The sequence below is a fragment of the Mirounga leonina genome, unplaced genomic scaffold (genome assembly GCF_011800145.1).
Source record: "Mirounga leonina isolate KUSES-001 unplaced genomic scaffold, KU_Mleo_1.0 Mir_173, whole genome shotgun sequence".
Classification (NCBI taxonomy): domain Eukaryota; kingdom Metazoa; phylum Chordata; class Mammalia; order Carnivora; family Phocidae; genus Mirounga; species Mirounga leonina.
This window is the reverse complement of record NW_023270447.1, coordinates 83,029,579-83,052,945: the sequence shown is the minus strand read 5'-3', so window position 1 is coordinate 83,052,945 and position 23,367 is coordinate 83,029,579. Positions and strand designations below refer to the sequence as shown.

General features: G+C 52.6%; 1 protein-coding gene across 3 annotated transcripts; it reads right to left on the bottom strand.

Moving 5' to 3' along the window:
• Nucleotides 1-4,590: 4,590 nt before the first annotated feature.
• On the bottom strand, nt 4,591-23,050 carry CASP9 (caspase 9). Of its 3 annotated transcripts, none has more exons than XM_035019731.1 (9): nt 22,834-23,050; nt 19,699-20,080; nt 17,333-17,367; nt 16,617-16,793; nt 16,306-16,494; nt 14,954-15,101; nt 9,478-9,657; nt 8,728-8,837; nt 4,591-6,916 (listed from the first exon to the last, which is right to left on the bottom strand). In XM_035019731.1, exons 1-9 carry the CDS (start codon nt 22,963-22,965, stop codon nt 6,827-6,829), a joined length of 1,443 nt encoding a protein of 480 aa, XP_034875622.1. In that variant the 5' UTR covers nt 22,966-23,050; the 3' UTR covers nt 4,591-6,826. The 3 variants fall into 3 exon arrangements, with proteins under 3 accessions (XP_034875622.1, XP_034875624.1, XP_034875623.1); XM_035019732.1 differs by having other exon boundaries at nt 6,822-6,916; nt 16,306-16,395; nt 22,834-22,967; XM_035019733.1 differs by lacking the exon at nt 16,306-16,494.
• Between the last annotated feature and the right edge of the window lie 317 nt (nt 23,051-23,367).

The following is a 23,367-nucleotide window of genomic DNA, read 5'->3' as shown; positions in this document are numbered from 1 at the left end:
GGGTCATGTGCACAGGAGGATGGCCACCATCTTGAGAGCCCTTGGAGGTCTCCCAGCAAGTATTCCCGGACCCGCAGGGAAAACAGGAGAGCCCCCATCCACCTCTCCTTGGAGATAAGCACATAGCATCCTGTGCTCACCTGGCACCTTCGCTGACCATCCCCATGGACCGTATGTCTTGCTGGGTGCTGGACATGCAGAGATGCACGGGTCACCCCGCCAGCCCACGGGGAGCTCATGGACGTAAGTGTGGCCATGAGGCAGTGTGGGGTCGTGGTTAGGGGCTGAGCTCCTGGAGCCTGGTGTCTTAGATGCGAATCATGACTGTGTGGCCCCACGTGACTTCCTCGCCACTCCGGGCCCCAGTTTTCTCTTCCGTAAAACGAGGGCGACAGCAGGGGTGTTGTGAGGCTCGGCGGAGTAGTGCACGTATAAAGCACATGGAAAGGGGCCTGGGGAGTCACAGAACCCCGCCCGGGAGCGGGCGCTGGTGCAGGACAGGCGTGTCGGCACTGGGGGGTGCATCTGAGCCATCAAGACAGTGGGGAATGGCCCCAGGGAGTGGGGGAAAGGAGAGAATTGGGGCAGAATCAACCACTCACTCCTGCCCTTGCCCGCTGCCATGGTACAAGCCCCATCGAGGCACACGGTTCGCCGCATTAGAGATGCAGCCAGGACTCTGCAAGGACTGCGCTGTGCCTGATTCACCCCCAAATCTCTAGCCCCCAACCCGGGGAGGGGCACATAGTAGGGCCAGGGGTATTTGCCGGACCATCAGGCTTCCTGATCACTAATCCTGAGATCCAGGTGGCACTAAACAAAATGCAGAGCCATAGGTTTATTCTCACCTTCATTCTGCAAACACCAGTTGAGCACCTACTATGTGCCAGGTCCTGTTCTAGGCATCGGGGAAACAGCAGTGAGTGAGACACACAGTGAGTGAGACCCCCAGCCCTGTGAGTTTAGGGCCACCCCTAAACCTGAGCAGCTCGTTGCAGCTCAGGGGGATACCCCTTCTACTCCCACGTCCCTGTGACCCTCGCATCTGTGCCCAGCCAAATGGCTCTTCCACTGGGATAGACGGTAATGTTGAGGGATTGGCAACCCTCCAGAAACCCTGCACTCCGGGATGCCTTTCCAAGTGAGTTCTCTGTCAATCATACAAACTAACACTCAGCGCTTCCCCTGTGCCAGGCACTGTTCTAGTAAACCAGCTTACTCACTCCTCAAGCACACTTAGGCAGAGGTACTTTTATCCCCGTTTCACACTCGAGGAAACCGGGACCTAGAGAAGTTATAGAACTTGCCCGAAGTTACAGACATATAAAGGAGCCTTAAGTGAGGTGTGATGTACCTAGCAGAGAGCCTGATCTCAGCAGGCCTTCAATACCTTTTAACATCATGGACATAGAGTGATCTTCCCTTTTCCCTGCTTCCCCACATCCTCTTCCCGGAACCCAGAGGTGCCTGTTACCCCTGCTCTCCCTGTCCAGAGAGCAGGTCTGCAGTTCCAGAAGGGCCTTCAGCCATCCCTTCAAATCTGCATGATTCATCCACACACACAGCCTCTTCTGCAGCCCAAGGGGCCGCTGCTGAATGGCTGCCGGGAGAGCTCACTCTGCCCAGTCTCCCAGAAGACGCCTCATCGCAGACCCACAGAGAGCCGGAGGACGCCCCGTGGCCGTAACCCTCAGCGTCCCTTCATTGAGTCAGCCTATTGTGATCCAGCGCTTATGATGGCTCACAGAGGGTACGGAGGTCCCCGAGGCACGAGCCGGGCCCTGCCCTCAAGGGGACTAGTCAAGTAGGTGAGACACACACAGACAAGACATTGGAATGCTATGAAATGACACAGCGTGTGTCAGGGAAGGCCTTGAGAGATGGGGAGGAGGTGGGGGGCAGACAGTGGACTGGGGGCTCTTCAGGTCAGGAGGACTACCAAGACAAAGGACTGGTCACAGAAGGGGCAGTGGTCCTGGGGCAGCAAGCAGAGCAGTCCAGTGGGAATAGAGGTTATATGAAGTGACACTATGGGAGGGATGGCTGAGAACGTGTATTAGAACTGAGAAGCCCGTCGGTGGCTCAGTCGGTAAAGTGTCTGCCTTCGGCTCAGGTCATTATCCCAGGATCGAGCCCTGTGTTGGGCTCCCTCCTCAGTGGGGAGCCTGCTTTTCCCTCTCCCTCTGCTGCTCCCCCTGCTTATGCACTCTCTCTCTCTCCCAAATAAATGAATAAAATCTTAAAAAAAAAAAAAAAAAAGAACTGAGAAACCCATCAGCACTAAGGACTGTCCCTATCTGTCCTATCCATCCATGTCACTCTCCTGGTTACCTATTGCTGGGTAACAAATCACCCCAAAACTTAATGACTTAAAACTGAGTAGGCTCAACTGGGCGGTTCTCACTCCAGGTCTCTGGTGAGGTTACAGACACACGGTGGTGGCTGGGCTGCATCATCTGGAAGGTTTCCTCCCTCACCGACGGGGGCCAGGAGGAGGGTCCGCTGGGACTGTTGTCCAGACCCCCACTTCTGAGCAGTCCCATGAAAAGGCGTGGAGAAATCCAGGGCTCCAAGCTCCACCAGGGACAAAATGCAGTCCTGGGGTTTGATCCAATCACTTGTAGCCCCAACAGAAGGAAGATTCGAAATCAGCCTGGATGAGGAGAGGGTTCGATGGTGCCAGCTGGGGCTAGATCAGAAATAAAACTGGGGCAGGAACAGTCAACTCTTTGTGTTCTGCCTCTTTACCAACCCAGGAACGACACTGCCCAGCTCAAACTGGCCAACCCTGACCAGCAAGAGCCAGCTGGGCTGTTTTCTACCCAACAACCACGCCTGCTACCTCACAGACTGGGGAAGGCTGCAGAGTTAAGTGGGCCCCGGGAGTCCAGGGCTCGGGAGGGGAAGGAGGCCAGGTCACCCCTGTCTAGTCAGGGGCTCTCTCGACATTCACCATCCAGGGGCATCTGGAAGAAGTGGGGGCTGCCTGGGAGAGGCAGGAGAGCACAGACGGATAAGAAGTCAAACTGCCTGGGTTCGAACCCCAGCTCGTCCGCTTCCTAGCTGTGTGACTGTGGGCACGTTACTTAGCCTCTGTCCACACTGCAGATTCCTCATCTGTGAAATGGGGACTATAAAAGCAGCTGCATCACATGCATCTTCAGCATCCACCAGCTGAATGTAAGAGAATTGAAGGAGACAATCCACGGGAAGCACTTAAACCAGTGCCTGGCACCTAGTAGTTGCCGTGTGTTTGCTGTTGTCGTCGCCCCTAAGATGAAGTGAGGGTTATAAGGACCACGTGACATCAGGCAAAGAAGTCCCTTTGTATGGCCCAAGGTCAGAATCTGAAACAGCATTCACTCTATGACCTCCGCAAAGGCCCCCGGAGCCCTCATCAGATGCACCACTCCCAACCTGAAAACGTACCTATCTCATGAGCCACCTGATCTCACTGAGTGTGAGTCTCCTTTTGACATAAACCCCAACGGTCAGGGGCGCCTGGGTGGCTCAGTCAGTTAAGCAACTGACTCTTGACTTCGGCTCAGGTCATGATCCCGGGGTCCTGGGATCGAGCCCCACATCGGGCTCCCTGCTCCGCGGGAAGCCTGCTTCTTCCTCTCCCACTCCCCCTGCTTGTGTTCCCTCTCTCGCTGTCCCTGTCAAATAAGTAAAATCTTAAAAAAAAATAAAAATAATAAATTTTTAAAAATAAAAAATAAAATTCCAGTATGAAACCACAGCATGAGCATGCGGTCGCAGGAGGGAAACTATACTGTCAAACGGGCACCACCAAAATGAGCAGGTGGCTGTCTCCGAGTCTCATCGTTGTGCCGGCTCCTTGTTCATTTGTCTGTCTGGGGGCAACTCTTTGCCGGGGGTGGGGGACGATGGGGGGGGGAGCCATGATTCCGTTGGGGCAAAGGAAAATCCAAGTGCAGGACTGGAGGCTCCCACCAACATTTCAAAGGAGCCCATCCAACCCACTGGCGGCTGGAAGGTTAGCTTGGGCCATTTCCCCAGCCAAACCCTGGGGCCCTTCCCAGCCCCAGCTGCTGCAGGAGTCACCACCGAGCAGCTGGTCCTGGCAGCACCTTGGGGACCCAAAGCAGGGGCCGGCGGGGCAACTGTCCTTTTTTGTCCCAGCATTAGCTGTTCCGAGCCACAGACAGGCACCACAGAGCAGGTCACAGCTGAAAGCATGGCCAGATGCTGGAGGGGCTCAACGGGGAAGGCAAGCTTGGTGAGGCAGCTGGGCAGAGGCCCCTGCTCACGGGACGGCAGCCGGGACAAGTACACGTGCCCGGTAACGGGCTCTGGGACGGCACATCCGAGCAGGCAGCTGTCGTCTGGTGGAGGCTGCCCCAGCAGCTGCAGAGAGGATGCTGAAACCTCGCAGTTCTCCCAGCCCGGGATGTGCTGTGTCCAGCCGGGGACACCCGCCCGCACAAACCCAGACCCGGGGGGAGAGGGGGCGGGGGGCAAGGTCAGGCAGCTGCCAACGAAACATATGAGCAGGGAGGTGATGGGGGACAGGTGGCCAAGGGCACTCATCCTTTCAACACATGTTCACGGAACGCCAGCAACACATGCATCTTCAGCATCCAGCAGCTGAATGTTCATTTTTATTTGAGAAGGTAATACATTGTCTTTGTCAGAATATTAGAAGAATATAGGAGTGTACCCAGTAAAAAAAAGGAAAGTCCCCCTCATTTTACATCTCCAATCGCACCTCCCAGAGATAATCACCATTAACAGCAGGGTGGATGGTCTTCCGGACTTTATGTATATGCCTATATCAAGTATCTCTCTCTGTACATTAATATAGAATATCTTCTAACCAAAAATAGCATTTCACTCTTCATACTGTCCTGCAACTGAGTCTTTTCACCTAACACCGTATCACATTTTACGTATCAGGTCATCCTTTTGGACAGCTCAGTAATATTCCGTATTATGACCATAACGAGTGACACTTTCATCAGTTCCCTATCGTCCTCTCTCCCATTGCTGCAGTGAACCCCCTTGGACACACACTCTTGCACAAGAGCCAAGTATCTGCGCTGGGGAGCTCCAGCAGCATCACTGACAGAGTTGGCCCAGTAAAAGGTTCAACAGATACTGCTAAACGGCCCCTAAAAGCAACACAGAACAGTGCCCTGCAAACAGCACCGCTGGTTTAACCCTTTCGGGGCTCTCGATCGCTTTGAGAAACAAATGACATCTAAAAACCATCCATACATTCGGCATCTGATTTTTAGGAGTTCGTAGGCCCGCTGCCCTGAAGTCCAAACAGAACCTCAGGCTAAGTACCCCTAGCAGGTCTATGAAGAGCTGTGATAACATCTCGTTCTCCTGAACGTCACTAGGGCCCCCCAAGCGAAGACCACCTGATTCACACGAGCAGCGAGTGCAGAGCCTGGAGGGAGTAAGCCAGGAAACTGCCAAGCGCAGTTCTGCTCTGCTGGGTCAACCTGATTATTTTCTTTTATATGTCCTGCAGGTGACTGCAAATTACTAACCACCAGTAGTCCCGGGGACTAGTTCAGACTTGGAAAGGTCACAGGAGGAAAATAATAATGAGGTGACAACCTCATGAATCCCATCTTGGTGAGTCTTAACAAATAAGCCTCATGTCCAAGGCCCTGAAAGCTACAAATTGGCCAGGGTCAGGAGAGCTTACAAGACCTCAGGGATGGGGCCTTACCTGCGTTCCCTTAGACCGGTGACTTCACTGCCCTGAGGACACAGCTCCCAGCCCAGTCACCTTTCTGGATGGGGTGGGGTTCAAATAAAGTAAGAGGCAGGGAAATGTTTTTAAAAAAGCAAAAATCTGGGGCACCTGTATGGCGCAGTCAGTTGAGCATCTGACTCCTGGTTTCGGCTCACGTCGTGATCTCAGGGTCGTGGGATCAAGCCTGGAATTGGGCTCTGAGCTCAGCGTGGAGTCTGTTGGAGACCTTCTCTCCCTCTCCCTCTGCCCCTCCCCTCTCTATGTGCACTCTCTCTCTCTCAGATAAATGAATCTTTAAAAAAAAAATTAAAATTAAAAAAAGCAAAAAATCTCCTTTATAAGGAAAAACAAACAGTTGGAACAAAGTGAGGGGGGAATAGGCAAAAAAAAAAAAAGGGGGGGGTCCATATTCACCTAAGATTTTTTTAAGCATACTAGAACATAAGAAAAATAGGTAACTTTTAAAACTTCACTTAGGATTTGCAGACTCCAACTGTTCAGACTCCAGTAGCCCCATACTTGCTGATCTAAGAGAGATGCTGATTTGTTTGTAACCAAAACTTCCTTTGGATCAGTGGTTCTCAAGTGGGGCCCCTTGGGGGGACATCTGGCAGTGTCTGAAGACATTTTTGGTCGTTACTACTCGGGGAGGGGTGTACAGGCATCTATGGGCAGAGGCCAGGGACGCTGCTCAACATCTTACAGCGCACAGGACAGCCCCACAACAAAGGATTATCTGGCCCCAAATGTCAATAGTACTGAAGTCAAAAGCCTTCCTGTAGAGACAACCATGGGGTCACAGGCCCCAGCCACTGGCTGGAGAAAGGGCTGCTGGGAAGAGTCCTGCAGTGTCCTTGGTAGTCTTCTGCCCCTCTTCCTCTCGCAGGTCATTTGTCTCCAACGTGGAAGCTGCTAAGAGCCTGTCTGGCACTGGTGGGGAAAGAGCAGACCCACGAGAGGCCACAAACCCCTTGAAAGAACGACAGCCACAGCCATAGAACAGACCTGGCCTCGGCTGCCGTGGGCCCGGAGCAGGAAGGTTTTGGGGTTAACAGTAAAGCAGGGTGAGAGGCGGAGGGGCTCTGGCCCGCATCACATTTTAAAAAAGAGTTTTTTCCGGAGGAAATTGAAACAACCGGGAATCTGTTTGTAAATCCCTTTCTGCGAAACAGCATTAGCGACCTGTGAAAACATGAGCACGGGGAAGTCTGTGAGGGCTCTCGATGGAAGTCAGAGGTCCAGGGAGGGGCTGCACGGGAATGGCCACTGACCCAGCCCTGACATAGCGCTGGCTTGTACTCTGTGTCTATGACTCTGTTTCTGTCTGTTGGTTGTCTTTTAGATTCCACATATAAGGGACACCTGGGTGGCTCAGTCGGTTGGGTGTCTGCCTTCGGCTCAGGTCATGATCCCAGGGTCCAGGGATCGAGCCCTACATCGGGCTCCCCGCTTGGCAGGGAGTCTGCTTCTCCCTCTCCCTCTGCCTGCCGCTCCCCCTGCTTGTGCATTCTCTCTCTCTCTCTCTCTCAAATAAATAAATAAATAAATAAAATCTTTAAAAACAATTAATTCCACATATAAGTGAAACCCATACAGCATTAGTCTTTCTCTGTCTTATTTCACTCTGCATAATACCCTCTAGCCCCAACCATGTTGTCACAAATGGGGAGATCTCATTCTTTTTTATGGCTGAGTAATATTCCATTGTGCATCTAGACCATGTCTTCTCTATCCATGCATCTATGGACGGATGCTTAGGCTGCTTCCAAATCTTGTCTGTTGTCAATAATGCTGCAGGGCAGGGCAGAGGGGGGATGGGCAAAGTAGGAGAAGGGAATTAAAAGGTACAAACTTCCGGGCATGAAAAGTGCAGCATAGAGAATATAGTCAATAATACTGTAATAACTTTGTATGGCAATGACACTTATCGTGGTGACGTCAGAATTGTCAAGTCACCGTGTTGTATGTCTGAAACTTCACATTACATTACTACATATGACAACTATACTTCAGTAAATACATACATACATACATAAAAGCTTAAGAACAATTTAAAAAACCTGCAGCCTCCTTGAGTTGGGAGGGAGGGTGTTGAAAGAAGAGTATATCCATTGTAAGTTTAGAAAACTCAAAATTCAAAATTTCAAACTTCAAAACTTCACAAAGTTCAAATCAGATTGAGAGGTTTGCTTAAAGAAATGCTGAGAGAAGAGATTAGGTCCAGGAGCCAAGCGCACCGCTTGGCCCTGACGGACTCCCAGCCTGACCCTGCAGGGCTCGGCTGCTTCTGAGGTCACCTGCCCAGAGCCACAGTGCATGGGGCCCCCTCAAGTCCTGTACTTGCTTTTCCTTTCTCCTCCGCTCCGCACCGCAAAGCACAAAGCCAGAGCCTCTCCAGGAGGAAGGCATGGTCCCAGCCCTTCCAGACCCTTCTCATGACACAAAACACCTGAGCAAGCGGGAGAGGCCCACATGTGCTCTGAGACCCATGGAGGAAGCAGCTGCTCTGAGCAGGATCCCAAGGAGAGAGGCTGGGACCCTATCAGGCCATCCTTCCTGCTCTCTCACTGGGGTCCCCCGAGAAGGGCATATACTGAAGAAATCATAATTCTTGAGGGTCAAGGGTAGAAGACTACATTGTGGGGCGAAGGGTGCAGGCCCCACGACCTGCCTTCAGGAAATGCCATGCTCTGGCCACTGTACCATCCTGCCCTGCGCTGAGGACTGGCTCTGCAAGTGGGGATGCCAATGTCAGCCTGGGACGTCAGAGGAGCCAGGGAAGGCAGCCCTTTGAACAACGGGCCAATGTCACGTAATAGTAACACCTCGCAATTAAGAGAAGCAGAAGCACCAACCTCATGGCAAGCCAAGATGCAGAAGAAACCTCTGGTGTGGGCCCGGGGCCCTGCCCCCCCTCCCGCCCTCTCCCGAGGAGGACACATGCCCCTCCCAGCAGCCTTCCCTCTCCTTCCCCAGAGGAAGGCCATGCTCACCCTGAGCAGGAGGGTCTGCAGGTCTTCAGAGTGAGCCCACTGCTCAAAAACCCCATCCAAGGTCTCCACGTACCAGGAGCCTCTCCTGGTATCCCTCCAGGAAACAAAGCCTACAGAAGCAGAGAGGCTGAACTTTATTGGAGAGCCGCTAGCCAACCCCCACGTGCAGGCTGGAGCCGCCTCTGGACTTGGGCCCATTCACACGTCCAGCAGGAGCGGCCCACATCCCTGCGCTCTGTCCCAGTCAGGACCTTACTTCACCCTCCCCACCACCTTGGGCCTTTGGTTGTGATTCCTGCTTTCCCAGCAAGGAGAACAAGGCTCTGAGAAGTCACGGAGGGCTAAGAAAGGAAGGAGACTAACGCTCATCACACCTGCTGCGTGCCAGGCACCGTGCTCAGCGAGGCACTAACCACTTCTCGAACCCCCAGGGCGCCCCCTGAAGTGGGACTGCTCTTCCCATTTTAAAGATGACAAGACCGAGGCAGGACCAAGACAAGGGTGAGGCAAGTGAGGCATACAAACCCAAGAGCAGGTGCCCCCTTAAATTCTGCATCCTAAGCGCCTCGCCTGCCTCGCCCCGAGCTGAGGCTCAGAGAGGCGAAGTAACTTGCTCAGGGTCCCACAGATGGCAAGAGGCAGAGCTGAGACTCACCCCCACGCCTTTCCTTCACAACACAGCTGCTTCTAGGGCAGACTGGGGCGGGGGGACCCGCCGGCTGGGAGGAGGAGCTCTCCTGATGCGCTCACCTGGGAAGGTGGAGTAGGACACGAAGATGTCACTGGGTGTGGGCAAACTAGACACGGCGTCCAGCTGGTCAAAGGAGCCTGGGCCTTCCTGGAACAGGACAGCGTCTGACTCCGGGTCACTGCCAGAGGTCCTGTCTTCAGGGGAAGTGCAGGCCACCTCAAACCCATGGTCTTTCTGCTCTGCAGGGACGAAAGACAGACACACCACTCATCACTGACACACACAGACCAAAGCTCGTGTTCCTCACTTCCTGGTGACGTCTGGCCTGTCCCAGCCTGAGACCACCGCACTCCCTCTGGAGCCAGGGTTCCGGGGCTGAGCAAATATCAGCAAGAAACAGAAACCGAAGCTTTGCCTTTCTTTTTTTTTTTGAGAGAGAGAGAGCATGCGTGTGTGAGCAGGGGAGGGGCAGAGGGAGAGGGAGAGAGAGAATCTCAAGCAGACTCTCCACCGAGCATGAAGCCCAACACAGGGCTCAAACCCACGACCCTGAGATCACGACCTGAGCCGAAGAGTTGGATGCTTAACCAACTGAGCCACCCAGGAGTCCCCAAACCTTTACTTTTTACTATAACAAAAGTTTTACACATACATTTACACATACATTAGGTAAAATTATACCTAATCACAATTTTTTTAAAAAGCTGTAAAAACAAGTTACAAGGTAACACTCAAGGGAACCGAAAATGGGTATTCAGACAAAACCTTGCACAGCAATGTTCACAGCAGCATTATTCACAACAGACAAACGGTGGAGACAACCCACGTCCACGACAGACGAATGGATAAACAACGGGCTGCACACATCCAGTGGAATTTCATTCTGGCTTGAAAAGGAAGGAAGCGCCGGCCCCTGGTGCACTGTGGACGGGCGCTGGAAACATGCCGAGCGCAAGAACCAGATGCCAAAGGCCACGTCTCTGGCTCCGTGTACGTGAAAGACCCAGAATGGGCAGAACCACAGAGAAGAAAGCAGGCGAGTCATTGCCAGGGACTGAGAGGAGGCAGGCACGGAGAGTGAGTGCTGATGGGTATGAAGCTTCTGTTCGGGGCGATGAGAAAGTTCTAGAATTAGGTCACGGGCACATGTACTCATGTACTCACTGCCACTGAACTGTATACTTTAAAACGGTTAAAATGATCAACTTTATGTCATTAAAAAACAAGTAGCATTATTCGATCTTGTTCTCAGGGGGGCGGCCTCTATTAACAATCGGTGTGTTTCCTTCCAGACATCTCTCGTCTCTCTGTCCATCGTATGTCTGCTGAATGGGTCGTACTCTTCTGTCCTTGCATCTCCCCTGCCTCCCTCGTTATTTTGTTCTACTATATTACTCGTACTCGCAAAGCTAGCTCAGATCCTTGTAGGGAATCAAAGGCGGCGGCAAACCATAGGTCATGGGATCTGTGGAGATGTTTACACCCTCTGACCCTGTACTTTCCCCAGGAACTAATTCAAGAAGTGACGTCAACACCCTCTATGCAAAGACATTTGTGGTCACGGGAGCCAAAAATTGGGTATCACCTCAATGGCGGATGTTAGGGAAATGGATTAGTGAGTGCCAATCACTAAAACGGAGCATTATAAAGCCCTCTGAACTAGCGGTGATGAGGACTGCAGCAATGTGAAGAAATGCTCACGGGCTAACACAGGATGAGAAAAAGCAGACTGTGCCCGCGGGCCACCATCCACAGATAAGAGGCAGAAATGAGACCGCTGTGTCAGGCTCGCAAGATCCTGAATGATTTCTGCACTCACATTTTCTGTCTTTTCGGTTTCAAATTCCGAATTCCCCCCAGAGCTGTGGCAGACCTGGAAACCAGAGGGGTCAGGGCAGGACTCCGGCCACCCACAGCTCTGCCACAGAGCCATCAGGGTGATGACATGGCAGGAGGTCTCCCAAGACGAGCTCCAGGGAATCACTGCAGGGTGCAATGGGCCACTCCAGACAGAAAGCAGCTACAAAGAGCTTCAGAAAAAGCAGACAGAAGACAGAGTGGCCCGGAGGGTTCCTTAGGGAATGGTTTCTGGGGCAGGTGACTGTGACCCAGGCTCTGATAGGAGAGGGAAGAGTCCTGGTGGAGGAAGCAGCAGGTCAGGCAGACCCTGGGCAGGAGAGGAGGCGGGTTTCGTGGCTGGATCTGTGGTGGGAAACAGCAAGGAGGGAAGGAGGTCACAGTTCACCCAGGGAAGCTGGGGTCCCAACTGCAGGGGGCAGAGACGGGACAAGGATGGTTCTGGCAACCCCATATAATAGCCCCAACATCTACTGACCTCTCACCCCATACATCTGACCCAGAAACTGGGCAATTTGCCTTTGTTCTCACAGCTGACCTTCAAGGGCCGGGATTCTGCCCTCTGTGTGTTGCCTCTCAGCCCCGCTGCCTCTTCCATGGAGGCCCCCAAGCCTGCAAAGCCTGGGCTTCTGAGACGTGTGAGAGCTGGGCTGTTCCCCTGCTTACTCAGGTCCCTGCTTCTGGTTGTTTTCTTGGCCGAGATTCCGGAATCTGCCCTGGGTGTCTGGGAATGACTTGAAGTGGAACAGGAGCCGGGACCTGAGATGTGGGTGGCTGGGGTCGGGGGCACTGTGGTGGGGGAAGCCACAGGAATGGTCTAAGGAGACAGAGGGGGGGAGAGGGACCGCCTGGGGAAAGCGGAGAAGACACAGTGGGATCCAAGAGGGGGATCCGAGAGGGGAATACGAGAGAGACAGAGAGAGAGAGAGAGAGAGGCAGACAGGGGATGCGAACTCCATCTCCATTCACGTGTCCTCCTCATTCGACAACTCTGAGGTGAAAGCCTCGCCCACGGGTTATGTATCTTATGCACAGCTGTGTTCTTAAGGAGATTCTCGAACCCCCTGTAAGGCAGACTAATTTCCCCGTAAGAATGAACACCCAGCAGGAGGAGGAGCTGTCCCCTCAGCACAGAAAATCCACAACCACGTGGCACATTGTGCTTCCTTCTGCCTTCTCAGCATGAGCTCTAGAAGTCTGAAGACGGCCTGCCCCAAAATGAACAGCTGGGCCTCACAGAGGCTGCTCGGCTCCGGCCAAGTGCATCGGGCTGGGTCACGCCGTATCACGCTACTTACTCACCCACATGCCACACCAGCGCTACCAACTCTGAGGCGCACGCTTCTGCCCTGGGGCGGGCGCTACCTCTTGGAAGGGGTGCGCGACTTGTCAAAGGATTTTAAAACTGTTTGAAACTGTAACAACAGTGAATTTTGCAAAAGCAACCCAAAAGTCACCAAAATCCAGGGCAGATGTTCAGATGCCTGTAAACAAGAGGACGCCCCGCAGGTCGCAGACGCAGATTGCGGGGCAGGTCAGCATTTCTGTTCTCAGCCGCTGTACCGCCCCCATGTGGCCACGGCGTTACACACAAGGTCAACAGTGGCCTGGGGACAGAGCAGGGACCACAGTTCCAAAGGCAGCATCCTAATCACTGCATTCCAGCTCTGAAATCTTGCTGCTCCCATCGAGTTGGGGATTTTTTAGTGGAGGGAATCGATATTATTTAAAATTTTGCTCACAGTAATTTTTATACGGTTCTATTTCAAAATCAAATAATTAGAATCCACAGAAGATACAACCATCCTGTGAGCTTTGTGCCAGGCTGAAGGCAGATGGGACTGGCCCTGCCCTGGGAGAGCTGAGCAGGAGGTGAGGCCATCTCAATACAAGGAGAAAGTGCTGTGAGGGAAGAACAGAGGCTGCAGGAGACCTTGTGGGTTCGCTAAGGGGTCCAGAGAGTGACCCTGCAAAGACCCTCCATGCTGCTGAGAATGGACAATGAGGAGGCACTGAGCCTGAAGACCAGCTAACCATAACTTTCCCAGAAAGCCAGCATCCCAGCTCAGCCTCCATCCATGGTTCCCTTGCCCACTTCATCTTTCATTCTCCTCATACAAGAAAGAAGAACCATTTGCTTCAGAGTAAGAACATCACCTGACTACATTTGGGATCATAAGAAAAACGATGAGTTGGAGAGGATTTCTACGACCCCAAGAGTAGCAGCCTTTCCACCTTCCTCTTACCATAACTCTGAGGTAACTGTGCTGGGGACAGGGGGACAGAGGGTTCCTATGCAACACGGGGTCTTCTGGGGTCAGGGGGACAGGGAGAGTCCAAGTCTGCAGCTACAAAAATGAACCGGGCACTGTGTTAAGTACTGTACATGCACTGATTCATGCACTAGATATTTGATAGCGATGCTAGGAGGTAGGTTCTGTTATTATCCCCACTGGCCAAGACTTCTAGAGATTAACTGGCCCATTTTTGTACAGGAAATAAGTAGCCACCAAGATTAAACCTGGTATTCCCAGTCACTCACGGCCAAGCTATGGGCATGGCTCACGACAGTGACTTGATACATTTCCAATCAAATTATAAATTCCAGGGAGCAGAGACCCTGTCTATCCTGGATCCCCAGCACCCAACACACAGCTGGGTATCTACAGCAGATACTCAATAAACACTTACCAGATGTCATGTGACCAGAGCCTGCTCTCCTAGACAACCCACACCCCCTCACCTTACCCCCGCCAACGTGGAATAGTATGGGACAAATGAACACATTCAGAAAAATATGCTGCTGGGGCACCTGGGTGGCTCAGCCGGTTAAGCATTCAACTCTTGGTTTCAGCTTAGGTCATGATCTCAGGGTCCCGGGATCGAGCCCCGCATCGGGCTCCACCCCCCTCACCCGCTCAGCAGGGAGTCTGCTTGTCTCCCTCTCTCTCTGTCCCTCCCCACCACCTCCACGCTCTTGCTCTAAAATATATAAATAAATCTTAAAAAAAAAAAAAGTATACGCTACAGGTTATGATCTCAGGGCCCTGGGAATGAGCCCTGCATCAGGCTCTGCACTCAGCATGGAATCTGCTTGGGATTCTCTCTCCCTCTCCCTCTCCCTCTGTCCCTCCCCACTCCCCTGCTCGTGTTCTCTCTCTCTCTTAAAACAAACAAACAAAAAAATATATATATATATTTTGTGTGTGTGTATACATATATATACATATATATGTTTATGTATATATACACACACATAATATTACTGAAATCTCCAGTATCTGGGCCCTTGGGAATTTAATTTAGCTCTGGCCTCCCTTTCTCTGCGACAGCAGAAAGAAGGTCTAGTTGACGGAGGTCGGGGGAGTGATAAGGAAAATGAAAGAGGTTTTTTTCCTCTCCTCTGCTTTGTGATTGCCAAGTCTCTGGAGTTGAAGCTGCCAGAGCTGAATGAGCCCCAGAGGCTCCTGCACCGTGAGCTGTAAGGCTCCAACCTCTACAGGCTGGACAAAGCTGAGACCTACTCGAGGCAGAGGCAGGTGCTGCCGTTCGGGCAAAGGGGCCATGTTTAGGACCCTCTGACTGCCCCTTGGGCATCAGGAGGGACTGGAGAGAGGAGGAGGCAGGGGCGGCTCCTCCCACTAGAGTCATCGGCAGGGAGACTGAGGACCTGCTTACCCCCACCACAGGCCTGGATGAAGAAGAGCTTGGGCTTCCCTCCCAAGCTGGGGCAGCTGGCTCCATTGAAGATGTTCACAATTTTCTCGATGGACACAAGACATCCATCCGTGCCATAAACCGCCCCTGGGAACTGGCGGTGGCTGGCCTAGGAGACCAAAAATCCTGGTTACAAAACCAAGAAGCTGGGGTAGGAATCCAACACACTGTTCAGAGGCGTTGTGGGGCCAAGCGTTTAGAAGGTCCCAGCCAGGGGCACAAGCCTGACTTAGACAGATGGGTCCTGGATGGGTCCTAGGCAGTCTCTATTCCAGAGGTCTCAGACTCATGTGCCTAAAACATTAGCCTAACTGGAGAGCGCTGACCAGCTTCTTCTAGACTGGTGGTTCTCAAAGTGTGGTCCCTGGACCAGTGGCATCTGCATCACCTGGGAACCTGTAAGGCATGCTGATTCCTGGGCTCCTGCCAGACCTAACTCAAAACCCTGGTGGTGGGGCCCAGCGATACGGTCTTTCAGGAGCCTCCGATGCAGCTAAGCATTGAGAACCACTGCTCTAGATCAGTTCTTCTCAGACTTTCTGCGTACGGCGACCCTATCAAAGCAGAGGCTCCCCGTGAAGAGGTCTGGGGCAAGGCCTGAGAGTCTGAATTTCTCACGAGTTCCTGGTGAAGCCTGTACTGCTGGGTCCAGGGGTCACACCATGAATGAAAAGGGGGCAGTCCCTGCCCAGCTACAGGCCAGAGTTTCACTCTGTGAGGATGTGGCCTAGTAAGGCCAGACCGTTGTGGTTTTTCAAGAGAAGCGGGAAATCCTGATTTCTCTGAGAAAGTTGCCACTTTTGAAAACACTGTGCAACCCCCAGGGGGACTACAGGCCTCCAGCTTGGAGCCTCTGACCTGTCCAACCCTCACATGAAAAGTTCGGGGACCTGAGGCCCAGGCAGTGGGACGGGCTGGGCCACAATGACGCAGCACGTTAGTGGCCATGCCTAGAGTGGATCCCAGTGTCCTGACACCCAGGCAACGGCAAAGGGCCTGGGACGATGCCTAGCGGGATGGAGGCAGGAGCTGGGAGCTCCTGTGTGCTGTGCCCGGCTCTGAATAAAATCCAGGGTAGGAGCTCTGTGGGCAGAATCTCCTCCCTGCCTTTCCCAGATGGCTTCTCCCGGGAACACAGCCCCACCCAGGAGGAGCATCCAACTCCTCAGAGGGCCGGCTGGCTCCCAGGAAGACAACAGGGGATAGACAGGGCCCCACAGCTCTCCCCACAAGGCCAGGACACAGGAAGGGACGGGGCTCCGTCAGGGCCTCTCAGCTCAGCACTTGGGGGCAGCTACCCAAGGAGCGTCTACCTGACAGCCGTGAGAGAGGACAACCACCACGCAGCAGTCCAGGCCGCTGTGGTCCCGCCGCGCCAGCTCCACCAAAGCCTGGACCATTTGCTGCGAGAGAAGGTGGCAGATGAGCTGGAGCACTGATGGATCCGGTCCCCACGCTGGGCCCGCCTGGGCAGAGCACCTTCCCTGCTCCCGGGGCCAACACTGCAGTAATGACCATCCCGACAGTCACGAGAGCCACCGTTCTTGGACACCAGGTGCTGTGCTCGGGTACGGCAGGATGCCGCCCCGCCCCTCCCCCACCTCTCCATGGACAGCGACCCTACCTTGGCCATCAGGTCGCACTTCACCTCCACCGTGAAATGCAGCAAGCGGAAGCGTCGCTGCAGCTTTTCACAGTCGATATTGGAGCCGGTGCGGGCCGTGAGCCTCGACTCGAGGCAGAAGTTCACGTTGTTGATGATGAGGCAGTGGCCGCAGGGGTCTGCGTTCAGGGCGTAGGCCTGCCCAAGCACAAGGACCAGTGTCAGCTGGGGTCTCACGGCACCCCTCTGGAGAGAAGGCGAGCCCCTGGGCCCCGTGTCCCCTGGAATCCCCTCTCACAGCAGCCTGTTCTTTTTGCCACAGTACTTAACACGACTGAGACTGAGACTGAGATATGTTTCTGTGTAACTAGCTTCTGATGGCTCCACAGGGGCTAGAAACACAAGGGGTCTGCTCCCCGGTATCCCGGCATGGAGCCCAGACCCCCACACACGAGTGGGAGTGATTCAATCCCACAGCCGATGCTGATGGTCTGACCCCCTCCTGTGAGGTCTGACCCCCTGACTTCACAGACAAGGGAAGAGCAGGGAGGCTCGGACAGCCTGCTCCAGGAAGAGCTGTGTCAGCATCAGGGAGCGGTACGGGGCCTGGGACCCTCCCAAGAGCTGGGCTTAGTTCCCTGGGCTCCCGACACAGCTGCAGAGGGAAGGACCTGGGACGTACAGAGCAGAAGAGCCCAAAGCCAAGGCAGCTGGCCCCAAGTCACAGGAAGACTCACCAAATCAGGATTTTGCTTGGAAATCTCTTGAGCACCTGGAGAAACAGAGAGATAGAAAGAGAGACAAGACGTGAACACCTGGCCCAACAGGGGTGGGAAAAGGGTCTTTGAATACAGAAGAGCAAGAATTCGGGAAACATTAGGGGGTGCTGGTGGGAGATTAGGGGCACAGCCACCTTGCAGAACAGCTCAGGAGTCTCCAGTGAGGTTAAGCACACACCTACCCTCTGACCAGCATTTCCATTCCAGGGTATAGACCCAAGAGAAATGAGTGCAGTGAGCACAAAAAAAACCTAGCCATGAATGATCACTGAAGCCTTATTCTTTTTTTTTCCTTAAAGATTTTATTTATTTATCTGAGAGAGAGCAAGCACATGCATGCACAAGCAGGGAGGAGGAACAGTGGGAGAGGGAGAGGGAGGAGCAGACTCCCTGCCGAGCACAGAGCCCAATGCAGGCCTCGATCCCAGGACCCCAAGATCATGACCTGAAATGAAGTCAGATGCTTAACCAACTGAGCCACGCACGCACCCCACTGAAGCCTTATTCTTAATGCCAGGAACCAGAAACAACCCAAATGTTCATCAACAAGTTGATGGATAAACAATTTATGGAAAAAGCCATACAAGGGAACAGTCCACAGCCTGAAAATGTACAACACTGCGGATAAAACAAAACTTTATGCCAAGGAAAAGAAGCAAGAAGAGTATACGTGACATGATTCCATTCATATGAAATTCTAAAACAGAAAGGCATAAGGGAAGCTCTAGGAGAGTGGACGCTTCCTATCTGTAGAATCCGTGGAGCCCAGCACCCAGAAAGTCCTCAGCAAATATATGCAGAATGAATAAATGAGTAAAGGTGATCGTTTTTCCTTCAGTGTCAAATGAGTTTTCATTGTGATTAGCAAGAAGTCCACTGACCACCAGCCTATAAAGTAGGAAGACCTTTTTTCTTCTTAAACAAAGAGAACTTGGTGGCTCTCTCTGAGTTGCAATGTAAGGTGAACTGCACTGGAGCCTATTCTCCTGATCCCACAATGATGCCATTCATTGCTCACAGAGGGCCGGGACCCCTTGCTGGGAACTATTCTCTCAAGAGTTTTAAAGCCATGCCAGAAAAGCATTCACATCCCTTTTTTCTTTTTAAGTAACTTTTTTTTTTTTTAAGATTTTATTTATTTATTTGTCAGAGAGAGACACAGCGAGAGAGGGAACACAAGCAGGGGGAGTGGGAGAGGGAGAAGCAGGCTTCCCGTGGAGCAGGGAGCCCGATGCAGGGCTCGATCCCAGGACCCTGGGATCATGACCTGAGCCGAAGGCAGACACTTAACGACTGAGCCACCCAGGCACCCCTCACATCCCATTTTTTAATCGGAAATGGTTTTACCTGCCTGAAGAATCCTGTAATTCACAGCCTCAAATCTGGAACTATTGCTCATTTCCAAAATCCCACTGCACCCCAACAATACAACTATTATCCACAACTGAAGAATTCTTTCATTCCCCAAATTAGTAGTATCGATCCACAAAGTGAGAGAGGGACATCATCAAAGTAGCACAATTAAGAGTTTTCTACCGCCTTCCCCGACAATGAACACCCATTTGGCAATCATCCACAAATTAGACTGCCTTTGTGGAAGTCCAGGAATCGAGCAGAGGAGTTCCAAAACACCGCTGGTGCAAAGTAATCCAAAATTAGATGCACTGAAGAAGCCAGTCAGTAAGGACTGGAGGAGGTAACTCCTCCTTCAAATGCAAAGCCAACACATGACTTCAAGAAACATGAGAAATCAAGGAAATAGACACCACCAAAGGAGCAAAATAATTTTCCAGAAACTGACCCCTGAGAAATAAAACCTGCAATGTGTCAGATAAAGAATTCAAAACTGCTGTCTCAAGGAAGCTCAGTAAGCTACAAGAGTATACACAAAGACAGTTCAACAACATCAGGAAAACAACACGTGAACAAGAGATAGAAATCATAAAAAAGAACCAAACAGAAATTCTGGAGCTGAAGGATGCCATGAATGAAATTAAAAATGCAACAGACAGCATCAACATCAGACTCAATCACGCAGAAGAAAGAATCTGTGAAGTAGAAGACAAGTCATTTGAAATTATCAGCAGAGAAAAAAGAGAAAAGATCAAAGATGAAGAAAGCCTACATGAACTATGGGTTATCCTGAAAAGAAACATCTATGCGTTATTGGGGTCCCAAAAGAAGGAAGAGAGGGAGAAAGGGGCAGCAGGCTTATTTAGAAAAATAATGGCTGAGAACTTCCCACACCTGGGGAGAGATCTGGACATCCAAGGTCATTAACCTCATAGGTCCAACTACCCACCAACCACTCTCTTGGTACTCACAGACATCAGAACAATTGTCCACTGGCCTGGGCACCTCTGGTCTGAGAACCTCTGGCCTGAGCTTGGCTGGCCAGAGCTGCTCAGGCCCCAGCACCACTGGAGCGAGTTTTCTCGGAGTCGACTTTAATGGACCCGTCTTCTCTCTGAGATCCTCTGGTGTGAGGCCCATTGGTCCAAGCACCACAGGCCTGAGGTTCAGGGGTCTGACAGCCTCTGGATTCTGCTTTTCTTCTTGCCGACTCATTCTCAGGAATGAAGCCAGCACGTCCTGGTCTGTGTCCTCTAAGCAGGAGATGAACAAAGGAAGGGCCTGACTCCCTCGGGTCTCTAGATCTATGACCAGCTGCCTGACCTGATCGCTCCGAGATCCTGAGCCTGCATGCTGTTTGGAAAGAAAGACATGGCAGTGTTATCCACACAATGTCCTGTGACTCTCATTTTGTAACCCCCATTTCCCATCTAGCCTAAGTCTAAACAATCGGTCACATGGGCAAAATTTGAGCCTGCAGTTACACTGAGTGTGTGCCACTTGCCAGCCTTCACTTATCTATTTTTTTTAAAGATTTTATTTATTTATTTGAGAGACAGAGAACACAAGCAGGGGGAGCAGCAGGCAGAGGGAGAGGGAGAAGCAGGCTCCCCAGCGAGCAAGGAACCCGACGCGGGGCTCTATCCCAGGACCCTGGGATCACAAGCTGAGCTGAAGGCAGACGCCTAACCGACTGAGCCACCCAGGCACCCTGCTTATCTATTCATTATTTTGGAGGCATCTCCTATGAGCCCAGCATTGCTAAGTGCTGAAAATACCGCAGTGAACATTATTAGTCCTCAAGAAGCAGACATCTAGTGAGGGTTGCAAACAGACAAATCAACAGTGACACACCAAACACAGAAGTGTCAGGTGGGAAAGTACATGGGCCTAGGAGGGTCCAGGGTAATCCAACTCAGCCTTGGGAAGCCAGGGAGGCCTCCAGAAGGGGATGTCTTTACTGAGACCCCAGGAACATTAGGAAGTGAAGAGTGAATTCAGAGAAATGAGAAATGTAAGCTGGAATGGGAAACAGTCGTGAGGGATGAGACCTTTGTGTGGTCATGCCAAGAAAGCTGTAAGCAGCTACTGAGGAGTTTTAGGAAAGAGACAGAGTCATATCTGCCTTTTAGAAAAATCATCCTAGGGGCAGGGTGGACAACAGAAGGGAGTGAGCCACAGCCAGATCAGGTGGTGGCAAAGACAGTGCAGCAGGAATGGAGAAGTGAGTGAACACACCAGAAAAAATCAAGAAGGAGAATGCACAGGATTTGGGCACTCATCAGGTGGACTGTAAAGTGCAGGAATGGCTGAGGTTAACAGGTGTCAGGATGGTGGGGCTGGTCACTGACACAGGGAAAAGGAAGAAACTGTTTATCTGCTCATCCTTTCAGACCCAGCTCTGGCCAAGTTCCTCAGGATCCACAGGGATAAGACACCACCCTGGCCTCAAATATCCTATAGCAGCACTGTCCAAGGGAACTTTCTACGATGGTGGAAATATTCTTCACCTGCGCTGACCAAGATGGCAGGCATTAACCAACATGGCTACTGAGCACTGGGGTCCTACAACTGAGGAACCGAATTTTCTATTTTGTTTAATATTAATTACTTCAGATTTACACTTAAATAGCCACATGTGGCTAATGCTACTGTACTGAACAGCACAGACCTACAATGTCACTGAAAAGACCTCACTAAGAAAACAACTAGCTACGGGCCTTTCTCTCAACATTTATGGAACACTCACAGTAAGACAGACACTGTGTTAAATGCATCATTTCATCTAGTCCCCCTCAACAACCTTAAGGGGTTAAATTACAATTATCCCCACTTTACAGATGAGGGAAACTGAGTCCCAGAAAGGCACTACAACTTGCTAATATGTAACAAAGCCAGGATGAGGACCCAGATCCATGTGGCTCAGCCAAACCAGGTGTGGCAAAATGGCGGCCTTGTCGTTCGTGTGACGTTCTTTTAAAATCTGAATTTGTTGCTAACATTTAAAATCAGGGAATTTAACATCAAAATCAGGACTTTCAGCTTCTCTTTAAAAATCTGGCAACACAGGGCCACCATGCTGGAATGACCATATGAGCTGGAGCTGGGGGGCTGCCCACCGCAGCGCCCACCCATTGGGCCTCTGTGGCATTTGAATTTGTATCTGAAGGCAAGGATATGGCCTCAAACAATTTCCACTCCTCAGTACAGGCCACAGAGCAGATGCTCATGAGACCTTTTTAATATTATTATTCATTGGTAATTTTTCATTATGACCCTTATCCTATTAAAGACTTCTTCACTAGGTCAGGCCAAGCTCCTGGATGATGGAGAAAACGGACACTCGGTCTGCAAGCAGTCCCCAGGGCAGTGGCCAGAGGCCTCCTGAAAGCCAAACACACCTCCTGGTAGAAAATACCTCCTAGACCCCTCCTAACCTCAGTGGCCTGTGGTGAGAGCCAAGTAAGACATGAAACTGCTTTTAAAGAGAACCTCACATGTTTATTTTCTCCATTACCTGCATCAGGCCCCTCATCTCCAAAACCCCTTAGGAAAACATAAACTTAGCACAGGAGGGGCTGGACAGAGTGGGCAGGGCACAGCCAGCTAGGCCCGGACTCTGACCTTACAGTTTCACATCCATTAGCTCATTTGGTTCTCACGCTACTACTGTTGTCCCCAGTTCACAGTCCAGGAAACCAAGGCTCAAAGACGATCAGTGACTTAGCGGGGGACACAGAGCCAGGCGGTGTGACCCACCCCCTCCAGCTGAGTGCCCTGAACCTCCCACGCTAGAAGGCCGGACACAGGCCTCGTTCCCGGGCAGAAACAGCGCTGCAGCAGCCAACAGTGCATGCTGGTGGTGCAGGGCGTGGAATCGCTCTAGCCAACCCTGGAAGAGGTGTTCGGGATCGCACGGTTCCGCTGGACGATCTAGCGGGCTCAACGCCGTGAGGGAAAAGGGGGTTCCCACACGATGGTTCCCCAAAAGGGATGGGTACCGGGGGCACAGACCAGGAGTGGAGAGCGGGAGCTCGGCCTTTAAGTCATGCTGTGGCTTCAGCAACCCTCTCCGCGCGGCCTCGCTGACCCCAGCTGGGGCGCACCTGAATGTCCTCGATCATGGCGGGCGTGAAGAGCTGGCGGGACAGCAGAACGTCCCAGAGCGAGGCCACCTGCAGCTCGCGGACCAGCCGCACCCGGCATCGCCGCAGGAGCTGCCGGTCTGCCTCGTCCATGGCGGCCAGACGACGAGGACCGGGCGGCCTCGGACCGCTTCCGGGCCTCGGCCGCGGCGCCCCGCCCGCCGCCCAGGACCCGCCTCGGGACCCGCCACCGCGTTGAGCCCCGCCCCCGCATCGCCCCTCGGCCCCCCGGGTCCCGCCCCCAGGCCCCGCCACCGCACCACCTCCGCCCTAGCGGCTCTGCCTCCGCGCCCCGCCCCCGGGACACACCCCGCTTCGCCGCCCCGCCCCCAGGACACACCCCCGCGTCGCTGCTCCGCCCCCAGGGCTCACTCCGAGTCACCGCCCCTCCCCCAGAGCGCACTCCTAGTCCGCGCCGCCAATCTCTAGCAAGAAGGCACGGCCCCTCGGCTTTTACAAAAACTCGGAGGCGGTCACACTGCTGGTAAGAGGGAC